This window comes from Mixophyes fleayi, chromosome 12 (assembly GCF_038048845.1).
Source record: "Mixophyes fleayi isolate aMixFle1 chromosome 12, aMixFle1.hap1, whole genome shotgun sequence".
In the NCBI taxonomy this organism is placed as follows: Eukaryota; Metazoa; Chordata; class Amphibia; order Anura; family Limnodynastidae; genus Mixophyes; species Mixophyes fleayi.
In genome coordinates, this window is record NC_134413.1 from 46878081 (window position 1) to 46899667 (window position 21587).

A 21587-nucleotide genomic window follows, 5' to 3' on the forward strand; every position below is an offset into this window, starting at 1 on the left:
TTTTTCAACCTCATCAACTATGTTACCTCTGATGGGGGGCTATTCCACTTATCCACTACTCTTTCTGTGAAGTAATTTTCCCTCAAATGTCCTCTGAACCTACTCCCCCCCAGTGTCCGTACATGTCCTTGTGTTCTAGTACTTCTCTTCCTTTGAAGACTGTTTCCCACCTGGACCTTTGATATATGTGAAACTTTCTATCATATCCCCCCGTTCCCTTCTCTGCTCCAAATTACACATATTAAGGTCTTTTTGGGTAAGTTTTGTACTGAGGACAATGCACCATTTTAGTTGCCCTTCCTTGTATAGTCTCTAGTGTGTGTGTGTGTATTTTATAATAATCATATAACCTTCTTGATATATAAACTCCAGAATGGGACACCGTATTCTAGATGAGGCCGCTCCAATGACCTATACAGTGGCATTATTATTTCTTTTTGCTACTGATTCCTCTCCCTATGCAACCAAGTATCTGACTCCTTGCTTTTACATTGCTTATCTGCCTTTAAGTCACCTGAAACAGTGACTCCTAAACCCCTTTCCTCCTCAGTTTGCATTATAATGCCATTAATAGTATATTTAGCCTTTGGTTTTTGAGACCCAAATGCATGATTTGGGATTTTTGGGCATTAAACTGTAGTTACCACACTCTTGACCATTCCTCTCGTCTACCTAGTTCAGTGTTGGCTAACCTGTGACACTCCAGGTGTTGTGAAACTACAAGCCCCAGCATGCTGTGCCAATATATAGCAGCTTATTGCTGGAAGGGTATGCTGGGACTTGTAGTTTCACAACACCTGGAGTGTCACAGGTTAGCCAGCACTGACCTAGATCATCTATCATTTGTTTTACCCCTCTTGGTGTGCACAGGAAACATTTTATTAAGAACTTTGGGGCATCTGTACCATCTTATGATAAATTTTTAATGTGTTGTGACAGTTTGTAATAGTTTAAAATCACCTGAAGTGACAAATGGAGTCTGTTCCCTTCCTAAAGCATGATCTCTAAAGTGTGTTTTGAACAACAGACCAACTGACCTGTAGTTTTGCTAAGTATTCCATAAAGTGGCTATGTATGGCTGGGGGGAAACTCTTCGTACATAATAGTATGGTGAGCGTAGATACTGGAGAGGCGATACAGTTTTTACTTATAGGTTGTTAAACAGGTGCAAGTGTCAGAAGCCATGCAGGAAATTCCAGAAAATACAGGTTGATTGATATTTGCAGGCCGCTAGAGAGATTTTTCTTTTAAGAAAAGTCTTGAAATCTGCATTTTTTTTTGGGGGGGGGGGGGAATTCTGATACTTGTATAAGTTGGTTACTCCTGCTCACTAGCCGCTTCAGAAGAGTATTCCTTGGGATCATGTGGATGAGGCCTTCTGGATATGTGTTAAACCGGAGAAAATGTGGGAAAGTTAATATGGCTTCTTTAGGTAAAGCCATTTGTTTCAAAGGCCTGTTTGGAGAGCATATTACATTGTCTAAGAGCCAGTGAATCTTGAGTGAGTTGGGCAGGGGCTTCTGAACCGCACTGCTGTGACCCGGGAATAAAGTCCTCACCTCAGGACATAGGTGTGCGGTCCTGCCGATATGAACTGGAGATTCCAGAGAGTGGTAGGTCTTGCCTTGGACACTTGCCAGTGGGCGGCTGCATTGTCAGTCTCTGATTGTTTGTGTGTCCAGGACTCTTGGAAGTCCACTTAAAGTAGGTCTGCAATAAACTTACGCTCTTCATCTAAAGGGAATGTTAAGTCGCGGTTGTCATCTTATTAGACCTCTGGCTTCCTGATGGAAATTTTCAGCCACACCAAAAACACAATTTGTCACTCCAATATGTCTGGCAATACTTTATATTTTAAGTGAGTGGGGTTTTTCCCTTATTTAAAACAAGCACACTGGAAACATGTATTTTTAAAATCTCCTTGAAAACCTACTTTCCCTGATAGACCACAAGTAATAAATTGCACAAATGACTACATTAAAGTAGAATTCAGATTTGATCCTGGAGATTCTCCACTTTTACTAGGCCTCTTTCTGAGCTCACGCCATTGGCTTTTCCAGTCTCCTGTGCTTTCTGCATTCCACTAGCTTTTTGGTCAAATCCATGTATTTTCAGTTTCTCAATTAATGTATTTTTGCATATCGTATCTGATTCCTTGTGTGTTTTTACTACAGCACCATTATTAGGATATGACCCAATGGCAGTATATTGTTATATGCCTCAATGGGGACAGAGTATAAATTTATCTCTGAATATACATTGATGTTTGCAAGAAGAGTATTGACCATACCATATTTGTCAGGCTTAGAAGTGTTGGTAATAGAAGGCATCTGAAACTGTGATAAATCAAAGGCTTACATTACAGAGCCTGGGCTTCTGTTTTTGTGTTGTATTTTAAGTTCCTCTGTATTATTTGATGTAAAATATTCAATATTTTTCCCATTTTGTGAAACATTTTGTTTCTCTTAATTTATGATGTTTGCATAATTTGTGTGTTTGTTTTAATCTTCATGATCTGCTTTCTAAATTTTAATTTCTATGAGTGTTTTTTCTTTTCTATTAGCATTGCTTTTGAAACTGTAAAATTGTAGCACATGACAAAGTTTTTTGTTTGTTTTTCTTTTTGTGTGTAGTATGTGATGTGTTGGGTATGGAGAAAGCGGAATAAGTATCTGACAAGATGGCATACACTGACTCATTGAATTATCATGCATTTAATTTACCACACCATCATAATGTTTATAAGTATTTGCCCACAAATGCCATATTTTGCATTGCTGCATATATTGTAAAGATAATCTGGAAGTCTCTAGTACTATTAAAATGTATAACTTAGCATGTCATACTTTGCAGACATTAGCCTAAACTAGTTAGAGCTAGTTATTCATCATCATCATCAATAGTTATTGTAATCATTGGTAAAGTTCACTTATTGATTGACAGACTGCTACTACAGAGAATAAATCTCTACATTAATGGACTTTAGTGTTTCTTAATATCTAAATATTATGCTACCTTTGCAAATAAAGCATTGGGGCTTTACATATTGTACTGTTGGTTTAGACCAGGGGTTGGCAAACTTTTTATCAGTGTGCCGGCTAAAATCCAGTCAAGCCCAATTGTGCCAAATGTGTATATACAATAATAATTATAGTAATGGGGCCAACCAATAAACATTCATATTGTGCTACACAATAGTGCCTCCAGTTCATATTATACCACATAGTTGTGCCCCCAGTTAAACATTAAGCTTACTATTTACTTTTGCAGACATGCCTGGGAGCTGGGATTGGAGGCAGCTTCACTAAAGCAGCTGTTTCAGCCATCTTCGGCTTCTTTAGTGAGGCAGCTGCGGAGATACCAGATAGAAGTAGTCCGCGTGCCACGCACGCGTCCGGGGTTTGCTGACCCTTGGTTTAGACCGGTGGTTCCCAAAGTGTGCGACACTGGGGTGCCGCGGGCCAGCCATAGAAAAAAAGAGAGAACACAAACTTACCAATCCGCGCGGCGCCGGGACCCAGCATCAACCTCTCTCCCGCAGCTGTCACTGAATATCGACGTCAGTGACAGCTGCGGGAGTGAGGTGGATGCTGGGTCCCGGCGCTGCGCTCTCTGTGTTCTCTCTTTTTTTCTATGGCTGGCGCGGGCAGGGTGAGAAGGATCGTGACAGCGGAGCAGCAGAGGGGGGGCAGGGTGAGAAGGATCGTGACAGCGGAGCAGCAGAGGGGGGGCAGAGTGAGAAGGATCGTGACAGCGGAGCAGCAGAGGGGGGCAGAGTGAGAAGGATCGTGACAGCGGAACAGCAGAGGGGGGCAGAGTGAGAAGGATCGTGACAGCAGGGCAGCAGAGGTGGGCAGAGAGAGAAGGATCGTGACGGCGGAGGGGGACAGAGTGAGAAGGTTCGTGACGGCGGAGGGGGACAGAGTGAGAAGGATCGCGGCGGCGGAGGGGGACAGAGTGAGAAGGATTGTGGCGGCGGAGGGGGACAGAGTGAGAAGGATTGTGGCGGCGGAGGGGGACAGAGTGAGAAGGATTGTGGCGGCGGAGGGGGACAGAGTGAGAAGGATTGTGGCGGCGGAGGGGGACAGAGGGGGCATTTTTGCATACAACTAAATAAGTATTTCTGTCCTGACCTAAATACTTATACAATTTTTTGACTCAACTACTTCTAAAACAGGACTGCTCAGTAATTTTTTTGGAGGGGCGCCTTGAAAAAATTTGGAGACTCTAAGGGTGCAACGAACTGCAAAAGTTTGGGAACCACTGGTTTAGACTGTTAGTACTTTGTCATGTCGCAGTACAATTGTAAATGTTGCTTCTCTAATCGTTGCTACTAATTTGGATGAATGAGGCTATCTCTTTATTAAAGTGATTACAAACAACTTTTCTTTATCATATGCAAATACAAAACCGTTATCTAATGGATATTTTCCTTTTTTTTATGCACAGGTTACTTTCCTTGAGAGCATGTGCTTTTTAGTGGTCCCTGGAGAACTACAACGGCATATCCATGCCTAGACTTTTGGGAAGAAATCCATCTATAAATCCCAGTGCTGGGTACTTTTAGCAGCCATGACCACTTCCCATGTAAATGGTCATGTAACAGAAGACTCTGATAGCGAGAAGCGAAGTGCTGATCTTTCTCCAGACGAGCCTCACAAGCACAGAGAAATGGCAGTTGATTGCCCAGGGGACTTGGGTAATAGGGCGATGCCCATACGACGAAGTGCTCAGCTTGAGCGGATTCGGCAGCATCAGGAAGACATGCGACGTAGACGTGAAGAAGAAGGAAAGAAGCAGGACCTTGACGTTAATTCCTCAATGAGACTGAAGAAGTTGGCACAAACTTTTCCTAAAACTGGAATAGATAACCCTATTTTTGATACAGATGAGGGACTTGTTCTGGAAAGTCCCAGTCGTGCTGTGAAAGTATTAGGTAAGGACATTGTGTTTTTTGTTTTTAAATTTGTAAATATAAGTTGTTGTCTTTTTAATTTGTGTGTTTTTCTTTTCACCGTCTTAATGTGACATGTTTTAAGCATATCTCCCACCCAGCATAATTCTAATGCAAGCTAATTGCAAATGTACAAGAGTACTGCAAATGCTCTTGTTTGATTATGCACCTACTTTGTGAAATTGCATTTTTGGTTATAGTTAAATGCACAGATTTGTGGGCCATAATGATGATTCAAGGTGTACAAAAATTTGTTGGGAGGATCGGAAGCGCACCTTGTTTACAAATTAGGCAGGGTTATGTGGAAAAACAAGATATAATTTTAAGGATGAGATTATTTTATTGTGCTGGCTAGGGTGGAAGGCGAATATTAACGGGGAAGTGTTTAACTTTACTGGTAGGCTACAGACGCTTTCTCTGTGCAGAAAAACCTGGCTGTTCTTCGGCTGGTCAAAGTTGCCAGAAACCCGGCCTTGTCCCTTCAAGGGGATGAATTTTGCACCCTTCCAGTTCACTTTTATAGTAAATTCCATTTTTATGGACACGCCAAAAAGTGTAATAAAAATATTCAAATGCATAATAAAGACAGCCTTTAAGTTCCCTCATTCAAAATTAATTCTGGAAATAAATGAGGCTAACCGCAGTATTTGCAGAGAAAAACAGAAGTTGATGAACTATGTGGTGGTCCTCAAATGGGGCAGGAACTGATGCAAGTTCTTTGTACACTTCTGCGGAATTAGTCGTGCTATATAAATAACTGGTGATGCGCTCGACACATAATTGGGCATATTGTGGAAATGAACATAGCCAACATTTAGCACTCTTCATCTTACTTTCTTTGAAACTTTATTTGATATGTTGTTGTCAGCAATGCACACAGTCTGTTTTGTGATATAAAGATACTTATTACTGAAATATCTCACAGACACCAGTTAAATATACTTGGAAAAAGAATTTACTAATTTTATGTAACTTTGCTACAACAAGAAAATAACAATCCTTTGGCATTCCAGCTATTAGAGCTCCTGTATATCTCCCATGATCCTTTCATACTGAACATCATTTTTTTTTTCCCCACTATGCTAAGTATCCCCAATGAATCCCATTTGATGTGGAGGACTGTCTGATGGTTCCAGATCCTGTGTAAAAAAATTAGTTTTACTTTTTCCTTTCTTCAGTAGTAAATCATGTGCAGCAAAACAGAGCTGAAGTACAGTCATTGCCACAAGTTTTGAGAATGACGCAAATATTATTTTTCACAAAGTCTGCTGCCTCAGTTTTTATGATGGCAATTTGCATATACTCCAGAATGAAATTGTGATTCATCTGATCACTCTTTATGACAAAGTCCCTCTTTTGCCATGAAAATTAACTTTATCCCCAAAACATTTCCACTGCATTTTAGCCCTGCCACAAAAGGACCAACTGACATCAGGTCCGTGATTCTCGCGTTAACACAGGTGAGAGTGTTAACGAGGACAAGGCTGGAGATCACCAGGTCATGCTGATTGAGTTAGAAGAACAGACTGGAAGCTTTAAAAGGAGGGTGGTGCCTGAAATATTTGTTCTTCCCCCACTGTTAACCATGGTTATCTGCAAGGAAACATGTACAGTCATCATTGCTTTGCACAAAAAGGGCTTTAGAGGCAAGGATATAGCTGCTAGTAAGATTGCACCTAAATCAACCATTTATTGGATCATCAAGAAGGAAGGAAAGCAAGGAAAGAGTTTCAATAGTTGTGAAGAAAGCTTCAGGGCACCCAAGAACACCCTGCAAGCGCCAGCACCATCTACTAAAGTTGATTCAGCTGCGGGATCGGGGCACCACCAGTGCAGAGCTTGGTCAGGAATGGCAGCAGACAGGTGTGAGTGCATCTGCACGCACAGTGAGGCGAAAACTTTTGGAGGATGGTCTTGTGTCATGAAGGCCAGCAAAGAAGCCACTTCTCTCCAGGAAAAACATCAGGGACAGACTGATATTCTGTAAAAGGTACAGGGATTGGACTGCTGAGGACTGGGGTAAAGTCATTTTCTCTGATGAATCCCCTTTCAGATTGTTTGAGGCATCTGGGAAAAATGCTTGTCCGGAGAAAGAAAGGTGAGCGCTGTGTCACACCAACAATAAAGCATCCTGAGACCATTCATGTGTGGGGTTGCTTCTCAGCCAAGGGAGTGGGCTCACTCACAATTTTGAGTAAAGAATGGTACCAAAACATCCTCCAAGAGCAACTTCTCCCAAGCATCCAAGAACAGTTTGGTGACTAACAATGCCTTTTCCAGTATGATGGAGCACCTTGCCATAAGGCAAAAGTGATAACGAAGTGGCTCGGGGATTAAAACATTGAATTCCTGGGTCCATGGCCAGGAAACTCCTCAGACCTTAATCCCATTGAACACTTGTGGTAAATCCTCAAGAGGCGAGTGGACAAACAAAAACACACAAATTCTGACTAACTCTAAGCATTGATTAGACAAGAATGGGTGGACATCAGTCAGTATGTGGCCCAGAAGTTGATTGACAGCATGCCAGGGCGAATTGCAGAGGTCTTCAAATAGAAGGGTCAACACTGCAAATATTGACACGCTGCATAAACTTAATGTAATTATCAATAAAAGCCTTTGACACTTTTTTTCTTCAGTATACCATAGCAACATCTGACAAAAAGGTCTAAAAACACTGAAGCAGCAAACTTTGTGAAAACCAATATTTGTGTCATTCTCAAAACTTTTGGCCATGACTGTATATGTATTGGAAGCATAAGCCATATGGTACTTTTGGAGTGCACAAGTAGTTGTGCCACCTTCGTGATAAAGTTAGGGTATAGTTGAGAATTTGGTCAACATTAGGTATACATAGTTGTTTTTATTTGTAGTCTGTGCCTGTCCTATTTAGATTAGGAGCCAGCAATAATTTTTAGGGATGTGATGATGCATGTTTTTAAGTAACAGAGCATCATATTTAATAATGGCCATCCTATAATTACTCCAAATAGTATACCAAACCACTGCTGATTTTTTAGTACTTAGAAATAGTCGCACAGACCGTTCATAGGCAAAGACAAATCGACCAGGAAAGGCTTTTTATATTGGATATAGAGGTACATAGTGGAGGTAGAGACCCCTCTCTAATGCTTTTCACTACTATTTGGAGCATCTGGTCGAAGTAACTGGTCATCTGCAGTGATTTTTGTTTTACACTTTTCCTCAAAGCGCTCAGAAGCCCTTTTGAGATCCTTTCTTAACTGCGCCATAACTAATATCTGTCCTCATACATTGCAAACCAATGATATGCCTGAGGTTGGCTTTGCCTACTACTGTAATGTCAGTAGATTGTGTTCCTCAAACTCTGGTCACACGACCTCCGTGGAACATGCACAGTATTGTAGCAAAGTGTCTGCACATAAATCAGTCCACAATAATTCTACACAATACTTGTAAATCAGCAGTTACATTCAGCTCACAGTCCTAGAATCTGATTCTGAGCATAAACCTCATTGTGTATCCGAGGTTAGTAATGTCTCATTGCGTTAACTTCAAAGAATCCCTTTCACACGAGTAGTCTAATGCATGTGCCTGCTCTCCTTTAGTGTTACCTAGCAAGCTCTGCTTACTGTAGCCTCTGGTATTACACATTAGTCCCTGCCCATTGACTATGTCCAGGATGAAGTGTAAGTGAAGTCTCTTCCTGGAGTTAACAAGATGCTTGCAGACAAACCTCAATCCTTCTCACATGGCCGTGTTTTTTTAAAACCTCTGCAATGAGATATGATATAAAAAAGCAACACAAAAAATAAATGTCATTTTGTGCGTAGCTTAGGTATGGAAGATTAACCCAGGAGATAAAGATTGGGTGTCCACAAGGCAGGGTATGGGGAGCTGGAGAGAGAGGGCATTACGTCACCTTAGCAACGACATAAGATTTAAGATGCTTTGGTAAACATGCACCCATGGAAATTAGGGAAAAAACCCAGCTACTAAAATGTCCCAGCTAACAATATTTATTAGTCCTAATGTACGATACGTGTAACCTCTCATACTTGGCAACAACCAAGTTGACTAAATTCTGATGTCCCACCTTAAAATGATGCACTCTTTTACATTGTGAAAACAAACCCAGCTCATGGAGATAGTTAGTACAGATAAATTCTCATGGAGCAACCCATCTGCCCTTCACACCTGAGCCAATGTCTGATTCATAAATGGAGTTTGCTGAGTTTGCTGAGCTGATGCTGGGACACTTCAAGGCCTTAGTAAAGAGCTGGGTTGTAACATATATGAAAAAAGATGTGCGGAGATCCAAACTTTGTCTTGTATTATCAGATGACTGCCTGCTTGCATAAAGATTTTTTTTTTTATGTTGCAAGTAATTTCTTTCATTTCAATAATGTGCTATCCAACTGCTTTGTGTTAATAAGCTAATGTATTCTTGTAGAAATTAAGTGTGGGACATTCCTTTTTAAAAACATCCTCCCAAAGTAATATAAGTGCAGTTCTGGATGATCAATTTGATCCAAACTTTTCAACCACTTTATCACATCTGGGGGTAAATGTATCGTACTCCGGTTTTGTCAAGCCGCCGGAAATCAGCGAGTTGACAGCTAAAATTTAAAGCGGCGCTGCCTTGTAAGGCAAGTTTCCCTTTACAAGGCAGCACCGCTTTAAATTTTAGCTGTCAACTCGCCGATTTCCGGCGACTTGACAAAACCGGAGTATGATACATTTACCCCCTGGTCTCTTAAACGATCCCCACTCGTTCAAAATGTGATTTGGGTATTACAGGAATTGAAGTCGAGCGGTGATCTCCACCTCCTCTAATCACTTCAATTTGACCACGTGTATTTTGAGTTCACTGGTGAGTTACATGTATAAGATTTTCCATCTTTATTCTGTACTAAAGGTCCTTTTTTAAATCTAAACTATAAAGGACGTTTTATAATTTAAGGGCAATTTCTCTAATCCTGACAGAGCTAGTGTTGCCCCTGGCAGACTTGCCATCGGCCTCATGGTAGCTTCCTCAACAAGTGCTATTCTTCCTTGGTGCTCTGTTTTGGAGAACATTCTGTTAGAGACAAATTCACAGTTGTACCCTATTATCTCCATCTGTTAATGAAAGATTTGAAATTGTACAAGTGAATATTATTCTTACAATTTTTCCTGGATTGATGCTTTTTCTATCTTTATCAGAGGTGGATAAAAATCAGGAGCTAGAAGAATCTTTTAAGGAACCAGGGAAATTGTGCATACATTGGTCTCCATAGAAACGACTAGAGAGCTGTTATTACGTATACTTAATAACAGCTTTGAACTTGTTAACATGATGTACAGGTATGCAAGGTGGTAATGGCTTGTGACAAAGCTTGGTTTTTAGTGCCTGTTAGCCAGTGAATAGGTTAAGAACAAGGCTAAACATGGCTATAGCAACACCCTACCTCATTTTCTTGATCATTTTTAGGTCTGGATAATGTCAAAATACATTTTGAGGACATTCAATGGGAACACCTAATAAATTTTCAGCAAAGGCTAAATCATGATGAGCAGGAGAGCTTGTTATTTTGGGCTAACACATGCAGGGTATCAGGGTCAATTTAATCTGAAACAATCAAACCGCTTTCTTTCAAATTGCTAAGCGTGAATAGCTTTAGAATTTGTTTTTTTTCTTTTTAATCTATATATTATTTCTTTATGATTAATTAGGCCCCCCCCCCCCCCCCCCAACAACAATCCTAATATTGTAACAGAAGTAATATATATAGATTTATTTTTTTTTTAGTGAGGGTGATAATCCATGAAATCTTTTCCGAGCCGTGGTAGTAGTAAAATAAAGTAAGATTACTTTGGCCAAACAGTCTTACTGTTAAGACCAATTATAAAAAATCCAGCTCTAAGCTACCAGAAATCCAGTCTGTCAAATCTAGGTTTCAATGTGAAAATATTTAACTCTTAATAAGTGTATCTGTTTAACTCCTTTTGCATTATTGCGGCATGTTGCTTATCGATGGATTAATATATTGTTAAACGTGCAACACTTTTTGTGTGTGCTTTTTACACATGTTCTTATATGGATGGCCCAGTGTGGTAGCCAGAGTGGCAAATCATTTCAAAATCACCGAGAACTAGGCGCCATTCATGTGGCTATTGCGTAACCAAACAGTGCAGAAATGACATTAAATTTGATGCAAATGAACCCTTGTGGTACATCTACAAAGTAACCAAATTAATGCTGCTATTTGTGTTCGTAATGTAGGTACCGTGTTTTATATGGATATCTCTGTCTCTCTAATGGTGCAGTACTACTATGCTCAAAGATGTGTAAAAACATAAATGGTGCATTTCAATGTTTAATTCCAGAATATTACATCTATGCACAGTAGCTTATGCTTGTATTCAATTTTTGTTTTTAACAGATTCTGCAGATTCTGAGTATATTCTGATTTAGTTTTATTTAATTTGACATTTTTTTTTTTGGGTGTTTAGCTCACTTTGTTGGCTTTATTTTTTCACCCACATTTAACTCAACCAATCCTGTTAGAAAATTATTTTATTTATTTTTTACTTTGCTGTGGTGTCTTTTCGGTTGGCGAATATTTAAAAAACAATTAGAAAATGTCCCCACATGTTGCTTTATTGAACAGAGCAAGTTTGTTTTCATGCAGTTGGTTTTGTACATTTTGTATATTTAGTACATGTTATGCTATGTGAAGAGACCACCTTCTTTTCTTGTTTAAATATAGTGTGTTTTCAGTTCAATGAGTAGGAACTGTGAGTTTAGTCTGTGAGCCATTGTTAGTACTATGTATTTTAGTGCATTGTTTATAGACATTGGTGTGTGTCTGTTTTTTGTTTGTTTTTTGTTTTTTGTTTTTGTTTTTCATTTGGTTTTGTTTCATGTTTCTATTTAAAAAAACTTTTTGTGTAGAGTTTTTTTTTTTGTTTTTTTTTAAAGAATTCAGTGATATTTTGTTGGTTTAGTGTAGTGTTGAATATATGGAGTGTATTGGGCATGGATAATGTTGTGGCGTTAATACATTGGGTAATCATAAAATTTAAAGTTCTATATTAAATGCATAGACACCATGGATACAAATGATATTGGTCACTTTCTTCCATCATAGTATTGGAATAACATGCGATAGCCTTGAAGTTTATACCCCTTTCATACTGCACCAAAATCCCAGGTTTTTCCTGGGTCGAGCTGAAACGACCCGGGTCTTGGTGCAGTATGAATGGTACATGTCCAAAATCCCGGGTATTCAACCCGGGATTTATCGAGGGGTAATTACCGGGTCGGACCCGGGTCGCCTGCACTATGAATGGTGCAACCCGGGTTTTTCAACCCGGGTTGCACAGAAAACATGCTGATTGACTGCCTGTCTCTGGAGGATGATGTCATCGTTGGGAGCCCGTGGAACATTGTAGAAGCTTTCTAGGTGAGATGGTGGTCTCAAGCTAAAGCTGAAGCAGAAGCGTTTTTGTACAGAGAAAATTTATTTTATTATTTTGCAAAAACAGTCTTTATACAGCAATAATGACACACTGGATGGAGGAAGAGGTGCGTGAGCTGCTGAATGTCAGAGGGGAGGAAGAAATTAGAAGGCAAGTGACTGGGACTGTGAAGGATGCCACAGTGTACTACAACATCGCCAAAATACTCACTCAACGTGGCATAAAGAGGACACAGCAACAAGTCCTGAACAAATTGAAGTCCCTGAGGAAGCAGTACACTAAAGTCCATGACCACAACAGGCGCAAAAGTGGCGCTGAAAGAATGGACTGGCCCTTTTATGACCAGTGGAATATGGTCTTAGTGCAATTGGATTTGTCAGAGGAGAATGTCCAGTCATCTTCTAGCAATGTGGATGCGGCTATACCAACACCACCAGAGAGCACACAGACAAGCGAGACCGCAACCATAATAATAGAAGATTCTATTGAAGACACCCCAGAACTGGAGTGCTCTGCCACAACAGATGACACCAACATTTCTTGGGAGGAATTGAACGATTCACAGCCATTCCCTGCTGCGCAAGTCGTTACAGAGACTTCGCAAGAAACGCAGCCAGAACCAGTGCCGGTGTCAAAGTCTATGCCAGGTCCCAGTTTACGCTCCAACAGTAAGTATCTTTAATAATCTCACATAATAACCAACCATATCTACATACATATATATCTACATAATTATTAAAAAAAAACAAAAACTGTATAAACAAAACTCCCAAAAACAGAAATATATCTACCGAAATGCAACCCAAATACCAATAAATATATCTACATAACTAAAAAAATAAATAAAAAAAATGTTGGAACATAACTGTCAAAAAAAAGTATATCAACATAAATGCAAACCAAACACCAATGTTTCTACATAACTTTAAAAAGAGAACTATATCAACAAAAAGCCCAAAAGACAAATATAATACACTACAAAGTATTAAAACATTAACACGCATATGTTGCAGTGCAAAACTACTGAGCAAGAGGAAGGAGGCCTCAAGCACATATCAGCTTACAACACTGCTTTTTTGTTCTGCCACATTATATATTCTAATGTATGTTTTACTGTGTTTTTTTCTACGTACAGTTTACAACGTTCCTAAAAAACGCAAAAGGCCCAACAAAATGGAGCAAGCAACTAAAACAATGACAACTGTCATGATGGATCAACTGCGGGAGATGGAGAGCAACATGAGGGAACACGAGAATACACAACTGCAGCGTTTCATGGACAATAAGCGGGATCTCCAGGACTCTTTCCTCATGCAAATCATGAACATGCAGGAACGCGTGTTTACGTGAAAATCGTGAGTGTATTATGGGATTCATGGATAGACTCCTCTCACGGGTGCAGGCACCTCCTCCAAGTCCTTACTATTATGACGGACATTATCCTATGTACCAGCGGGGGCAACCCATGTTAGGCAACATTAACCCTCCAAACCCGGTACACAATACACAACATGCTCAACCTATGGGTAACCCCAACATAGAATACCCACCGGGTTATCCCCTCCAAACCACTCCACAACCAGAAATGCCACAATATAGGCAATTGTAATAATCATGTTTTATGGTCAAATGTTTAACTGTTAGTTGTTATCATGTATGTTACGTGTGATCTGGAATCATACCGTTAGCTTCTTATATATATATATATATATATATATATATATATATATATATATATATATATATATATATATATATATATATCCTGAAAAGCAAATTTGCACTTACTGTTTAGGCACATTTGTGTCTTGGGTTTACTACTTATGTATATATTTTATTTTTTTCTACATGCAAGTAAGCACTTTTATATTGTGTCATTTTATATTTTGTTGTGAAGAGACATATGAGGAAATATGTACAAAACAAAATACAATATGTGAAATAAACATATATTTTTTAATTTAACATTTGTGTGGTACATTCAAACAAGTGAGGTCACATTGGCAGTGAGGGTGGTCCTAATAAGTTCAGCAGAGGTATTGGTGCGCTCTCCTTCCAAAGTACTGGAGTCCACTGACAGCACTGGCATTTCCGATTCCTGCACATTCCACTCAGGTAGAAATTGGTCTTTTTGAATTTCACAAATGTTATGTAAAATGCAGCAAGCAGCAACCACGTGAGGCACAAGCTTGGTGTCAATGTCAATGCGCTTCAATAGACAGCGCCAACGTCCTTTCAAGCGCCCAAAAGCATTTTCCACCACCATTCGAGCAGAGCTGAGGGAATGTGTAAAACGGATCTGTTCCTGAGACAGGTGATGTTGCTGAGTGAACCCCTTCATCAGCCAGCGCCTCAAAGGGTAAGCAGCATCCCCAATGATGTGTACCGTTGAATTTGCTAGAACTCTGGCGTCATGGGAACGTCCAAGCCACCCAATAAAAACATCTGTGAAACGAACATAAAAAAAAACCATATAAATATGTTTTACAATACGCATTACACATAGCACAGTCACATACAAAAAAACACATAAAAAATGCTTACCAATAGTTGTGGTCAACCACAGCCTGCAGAATGATGGAATGCCAGCCTTTGCGGTTGTAGTAATCTGCATGGTTGTCTGTGGGGGCAATGATGGGGATGTGTGTCCCGTCTATGGCTCCAGCACACTGTGGAAACCCACGCTTCAGGAATCCTGCAATTGTATCATCCAGGCGCTGACCTTGCGGTAAGGAGATGAAGCGATGATACAGGGCTTCCAGCAATGCCGTGGTTACTTCATGCACTAGAGTGCAGACCGTGGATATCCCCACTCCAAACAAGCAGGAGATTGTCCGGTATTCTCCAGGGGTAGCATACCACCACAACACAATAGAAAGGCGCCTACATGGAGGAAAAGGTTTCCCAAATTTAGTGGCCTTCCTGGAAAGTGCTGGGGTAATAAGGTCCAGCACATAGTTAAATGTCCCACGTGACATTCTGAAGTGTTGCATCCACTGCTGTTCCTCAAACGCTTCCACAGTAGACCAGAAAGATTCTCCGTGGCTACGCTCTCTGGCACGCATGGTTCGGTTACTGGCAGCACTCATTCTCAAAATTGAGACAATGCTGGCCCTGAGAAACGCTCTCCTCCTGCGCATATACAGACACCGAGTTTTCTTCTGTTGTGCCATAAACTTCGCCTTCCTCCTCCTGAACTGGGACTGTGCAAGAGTGCACAGTGTCAGCAGCTGCAGCAAACTCTCATTTGCTGCATAAAACATTAAAAAAATACTAGTAAACATGAACTCTGGGCTACACAAAAGTGAGTCGTCGGCCATGATGAAAAGTAATGTGGTAAACAATCACCACCCACTTTAGCATCATCTTTATGCGTCAACAAACCAGTCACCTTTCAATGACATCACCATTTTTCAGCCAATGAAAACTGCTCTGGTGATGACTCCCACAAATTGCCAGGGCACAGACTTGTGCAGTATGAATGGGGTCAACCCGGGAAATTCCCGGGTCCGAGGGGGTCCGAGGTGCAGTATGAATGGTGTTTCTGAGCTGGGACGCTCCGAGACCCTGCAAAAACCCGGCTTCAAAAACCCGGGATATTGCAGGGGCGGCAGTATGAAAGTGGTATTAGAGTTGTATGTTGTGTACAGCAGTAATGGGCTGCAGGTAGCCTGGGTCCTTATTTGGTATTGAAATATATATGTAGGATAAAGTGTGGCCACCTTGTTGGACATAGAACCACCACTTAGGCCCTCATATATGGTCTCGGGACTCTTGTAATGCCACATTTTCTCTCTTCAAATCATGCATGTTGCTTTATGGTTGTATATCTCCATCATCTCCATCTCCAATATCCGGACTAACCATCTGGTCGCAGGTTAAAGATAATTACTGCAACAAGAAACAGCCAGGGCGCCTCATTGTGTATTATTGAATGTAAAATATAGAGAAATGTATTATGCTGCGTTCCGTAGAATAGTAATCGGTAGTTGATTCAAAGATTGAGGGTCCTCCTCAGGGGCTGTTCCTCCGAATTTCCAGCAAATAAAAGACAATGCAGAAAAAAGCCAACATAAAGTAGTATTGTCATAGACTTAAGCTACACCTCGTGTGGATCAATATGCCACCTTAGATGACTGGGTTTCCTTATAGTGAATCAACACATAAACCCATAGTAAGGGTAAATAATATAGATGGAGCACCCGTGTAAACACATCTATATATAAAACATATAATCTGCGTACCAGATATTCTTAGTACAGCAATGTATCTCAGAAATAGAAGACTCTTTGCAGGTCAGATGTATAGCACCTCCATCCCAACATGGTTTGAAAGATCCTTCCTCTCAGCAAACAGACAGGGTGTGTCTGTCAGTGCAAAATATATATATATAAAATATATTTTTTAAAAAATATTTGAAGTTCTAGTCATGCTAATTGTCTTCAGGTTTTATTGCATGGTTCAGTTATTCACTGTAGTGTAAGGGCCTTCCTGCCTGTTCAAGTACCAGCCACACACAGAAGCTTGTAAAAAAGGATGTATTTGTAGCATAAACTGTGTAAAATGTAATTGTTATTCAACAGTGTTGGTGTAGAGGCAATTTGGCAATAGCAATTTAACTGTAAAGTGGCTAAAAGGGGTGCTCCTAAAATTGTGCCATGTAATTTAGTAATTAAGCCAGATTTTCCAGATTTTGGGCTTTATATGCTTCTAAAGTCTGCTACTTCAATACTGATTTTTCAATTGTCAGAACGATGTTTGAAAATGCAAAAATATTCATTATTTTTTATTTATTTGAAATATGTTTGCTTAAAGTCTAACAAAATAGTAACTATTAGTGTGAAATTCAAATATCCACGTTACTCTCAAAAGTAACACTGCCTGCGCACTATTACCACTCATACGGTAATTTTAGCCCAGATCTCAGGGAGCCACAAGCAAAAATCACTGTTAAAAATGACCTTACCAACGGTAATAATGTGCTTTTTTTTTATCGTAGTAATAGTGCGGATGCCGCATTACTTTTGCGAATAACACTGTCGATTGATTTCCCCCCTCACTGTTTAGAATACAGAGATTAATTGGGTAGATAACATTGTTCCCCTTTTTTGTAGTTTATATTGTTTGTACAACACAGAATACCTATAATTATAATGAGCAATGCTATAAATGATGTAAACTGCTTCTTTGTCCTAATGTAACCTTATTTAAGCTGTAATATGACTAATGATAAACAGTATATGTACAAAATCAGCATTCCCCGCCACACTTGTTACTGTATTTAAGAATTGTTGAAGCCTTGTGATGAAGGAATGACATACACTAATGTACTTTTTTGTCAAGTCTTAAACGTTCTGTTTCTTTAAATGACTTGTTTTGTATGTCCTGTTTTATCAATGTACAACAGTAGTGTTTGTAGTGTGCTTTCCCTTTTAGTATTTTATTGTTCACTATCTCATTTGTGTAGGCCACATGCATAGACAATAAGATCTGCATTGGCAACAATGTTGCATTGCATCTAATTATACCACGATTAACAGGTCCCCCATTTGTTTTGGACAGCTGGCTTTTATTTGCAACACTCAAAGCAGCATTGTACTTTTTATTGCTGGTTTGCTTTTTTGAAATGTCATGCTCTCTTCTTGACATCCCTAGTTTCAGTTTTCACAGCTGACCTGTTCCCGTAGATCTCATGAACTGTGTTGTTATAATGCTGTGTGTCAACTTTTGTGACAGCTGGTAGCAATAGGGAGGGTCTGCTCTTCAGTTTTATGTATTCAGAAAACTGTCTCCCTACTCCCGCTTCAGGGGACGAGATTCTGTCTGTCCGCTTCAAACTAAAATGTGAGTGGGCGCTTCTAAGCATTGCATTCATTTCAGGGTATCTGGTGTGTATAAAAGGGGGGACCATTCCTGCATGTAAACTAGTATTCTTGATTGTGTTGAACATGTGAGCAGTTTGTAGCAGAGGGGATATGGTTAGGCATGCTAGTACATTGTAAATATTAAATAAGTGGCTTGAGTATTTGTTGAATTAACTACTTAAAGAGGAACTGCTCTCCGTTTTTATTTACGTGTTTTTTAGTTGATGTACGAAAATACATGAACAATGCATAATTTTGTTAAAAACATTTTTAAAAAATAAAGATCTTTTTCATGTGTGTTCTGTATTTTTTGATGAAGTGATGCGGACTAGTTCCCTGATGAGGATAATCTTATCTACAGCATCATGTGTCTGCAGTTGGCTCACTCACTGAATACAACCTGTGACCAGGCTATATAATGCCAAACATTATTCCTTTAGGAGAGGCACATAATGTATTTTTCTTTTGTTTGCCCAAACTCTGGCTCATAGAATTCTTTTATTCATGGTTAAAACATGCAGCTTCCTGTGTTCCACAAAACGCACCACATTGCCCACACCCAGTATTTGTTTATATTTAGCCATAAAGGTTTGAGCATTTCTCTTTTTATACTTTGCAAAGTTTGTAGGTTTTTTTTTTCATTTGGTAGTCTAGCAAAGTAACAAGGTATTGTTGTTATTGTAAAGCTATATAACAAAACATTATCTTTTTTTTTTTCCCCCCAGAAGTGGAAGATTTATTGTGCTCACTGAAAGAGATCCAGCATACTTTGGCCGATTCTCAGAGCCAGGAAGACCTGTATTTGCTTCTACAGCTAGTGCAAAATGTAGACTTTCAGAATGCATTCAAAATCCACAATGCTGTGGCTGTCCACATGAACAAAGCTAGTCCCCCATATCCACTGGTCCCTAATGCACAGGAGTTAACACATGAGGTATGTGACGCACATGGCAGGTAAACATGGTCTAATATCTGTAGAGCGTTTGTTAAGCTTTGTAAAAATGTAACTTGGCTTATAGAGGTCACACGTGGGCAACTCCTGCCTGTTCTGCCTAGTCCAGTTTGACCACACGTGTGAGATGCAGTCAGATTCTATAGCCCCCAGTTGTCTGCTTTTTTTGTTGCATTTTATTTCAAGTTCTTTTTCCAATCTAAAATTCAAACCTTATGCTTGCTTTTTAAATCTCCGCAGCTGTGTTACAATCCTAGTGATGCCTTAAAAGGAAGAAGCCCTTATCTTTGCAGATGCTTAGTCAACTGTATTTCAGGTTGTCAAACTAGTTTTATTTGTTGGCTCTTTCTAGCTTACCTGAGAACCTTCTACATGACATCATTTAAATAGAATTCCTGTCTCTAATCGTATACTCAGCATGTTGGCACTGCACAACCCATGAGAACCTGAAGCTACAGCACCTCTGGCATTGCCTGTCTCTTTAGATTGTTTAGCAGAGTTCTCCTCAGTAACTATAGGAAAAAAGCACTAGGTGATTATGTCTGTGCAGATGACAACATCACAGAATGGCAGCAATAACTTTTTATTCCTTTATTTTTTGGTGGGATAATGGTGCCTGCATAAGACACTCTCTGTGGCGGGGTACTCAGTTGATCGCATTACTCGTGAGAGTAGCACAGCCTATACACTTTTACCATTACCAAATAGTGCGCATTTTTACCGGTAGTACGATCATTTCAACACTGACTTCTGCTCACAGCTCTGAAAAATCCTCACTTAAAATTACCATACCAATGGTAATCGTACGCGGGCCACATTATTCTCACGTGCAACGTGGTCAATTGAATTCCACCCTAAAAATGCAAACTTCCCAATGGAACACCTTTTATTCCTATGTCTAGTCTCCGAACAATAAACTTTGCTGTTCATTATGTATTAAACAAGCATTAAAGGAGAACATCTGACATTCAAAGATCCTAATGCAAATGTGTATGGTAGATATTGGTCTCAGAGCAACAGTGATATTATAAGAACATTTCTTTTTTGCTTATGTTTGGTCTCCCTAATGTGACAGAACACTTATGTTTGGTCTCCCTAATGTGACAGAACACTGAAAAAATAAGCTATTTTGAGAGTGTATATGTAAAATAAAACTGTCCTTAGTAATTTGGCCATAGAGCGCGCGGTTCCTTTGGAGCATTAGGGCAGTGCTCCAGTGAGGCAAGTGTCTGCTCCCATTTGTGTTAGTAAATCTAGGTATATCAAAGGTTTTGGTTGCAAAATAACATATGCCCGTATAATATTTAAATGTATAGAAAATTATTGATGAAAGAAAACCTTGTTGATTTATATACCCTACCAGAATGTGATGCCATTTGAGTTTAAAATTTATAAAAGCTAAGTGAGCAGATGAGTTCAAACTATTGTCAGTCTTTTTCTGTAAAACTTGGTTCAAGTGGCTGACTACAGTGTTGTTCAATGGGATTATGGACAAGACATCTGCTGTGCTCTGGTAAATGTCTCCCAAAATTACTGTAGCTCAAATATCTTTCTCATAAGCTCTTGAAACCTTTACACACATCTGTGAATGTTATCTTTATTGCATGATATGTCAACTTGTATTCTAGGGCTTGTGCTCCCTTTAAATATTTTATTTATTTATTGCCTTTTTATATCAAAGTTTATGTAAAATATCGAATGCCTCTGCAGAACTGGGACTGTTTTTAGATGACATCACTATTTATTCATCACTTCCAGTGCCACTATATTGCTCAGCACTGAATGAAGAAGATGTAATCATTCACATTAGTCCCGGCCTATTGGAGCTTACAATCTAAACTCTGTACCATACAAGCGCGCGTGCACACAAACAGGCACACACACGATAGGGTCCGTCTCTTGTCAACAGCGATTAACCTACAAGTATGTTTTTGAGGAGAGTGCACAGATAGGGCTCAAATGTCCTTTGTTCTGATAAACTTAGGCTCGTTAAAGCTGATAGCGAAACGCGCGGCGGCGGACGCCGCGATCGCTGCTCAGTTATCTCCTATGTTTACTGATATAGTACAGTTATAAAGGGCAGATGGTTACCAAAAATAAATATTAAGTTGAGCGTTCTCTTTGTCCAATGGGGTGGCATAATAGCGAAGTAGCAGAATAGAGGCTAGTGGGAGTAGACAGATTACAATGTAACAAACCCCAGCCACACTGAGTGGCTTAACCCTATAGAAGGTTTTGTAGGCCGCGATATAGCGTAATGAAAAAGAAATAATACTGCTCCTATCTATATCACAGCTATAAGAATAAGACACTTCATGTTATTAGAATGGGAGTACCTGACAAGGGAATAATCCATTTATGAATTAAATAGGAC

At 39.7% G+C, this 21587-nt stretch overlaps 2 protein-coding genes across 2 annotated transcripts in view; both read left to right on the forward strand.

The window, feature by feature from the left end:
* PALS1 (protein associated with LIN7 1, MAGUK p55 family member) overlaps positions 1–21587 on the forward strand; it is an 85994-nt gene that overhangs the window by 37761 nt on the left and 26646 nt on the right. Inside the window, exons 2-3 of the mRNA XM_075192486.1 lie at positions 4450–4936; positions 18987–19195. Of these exons, the coding sequence (XP_075048587.1) occupies positions 4573–4936; positions 18987–19195 (573 nt within the window). The 5' untranslated portion in view covers positions 4450–4572. The remainder of the gene's footprint in view (positions 1–4449; positions 4937–18986; positions 19196–21587) is intronic.
* LOC142108666 (uncharacterized) lies at positions 12438–13966 on the forward strand. Its single transcript, XM_075192487.1, has 2 exons — positions 12438–13065; positions 13533–13966. The coding sequence occupies exons 1-2, from the start codon at positions 12480–12482 to the stop codon at positions 13745–13747; spliced, it is 801 nt and encodes a 266-aa protein (XP_075048588.1). The 5' UTR covers positions 12438–12479; the 3' UTR covers positions 13748–13966.

Coding starts and splice junctions, on each gene's coding strand:
- LOC142108666 (XM_075192487.1), top strand. CDS start 12,480: ATGACACACTGGATGGAGGAAGAGGTGCGTGAGCTGCTGAATGTCAGA. Junction 13,066..13,532: donor TCCCAGTTTACGCTCCAACA/GTAAGTATCTTT, acceptor TTCTACGTACAG/TTTACAACGTTCCTAAAAAA.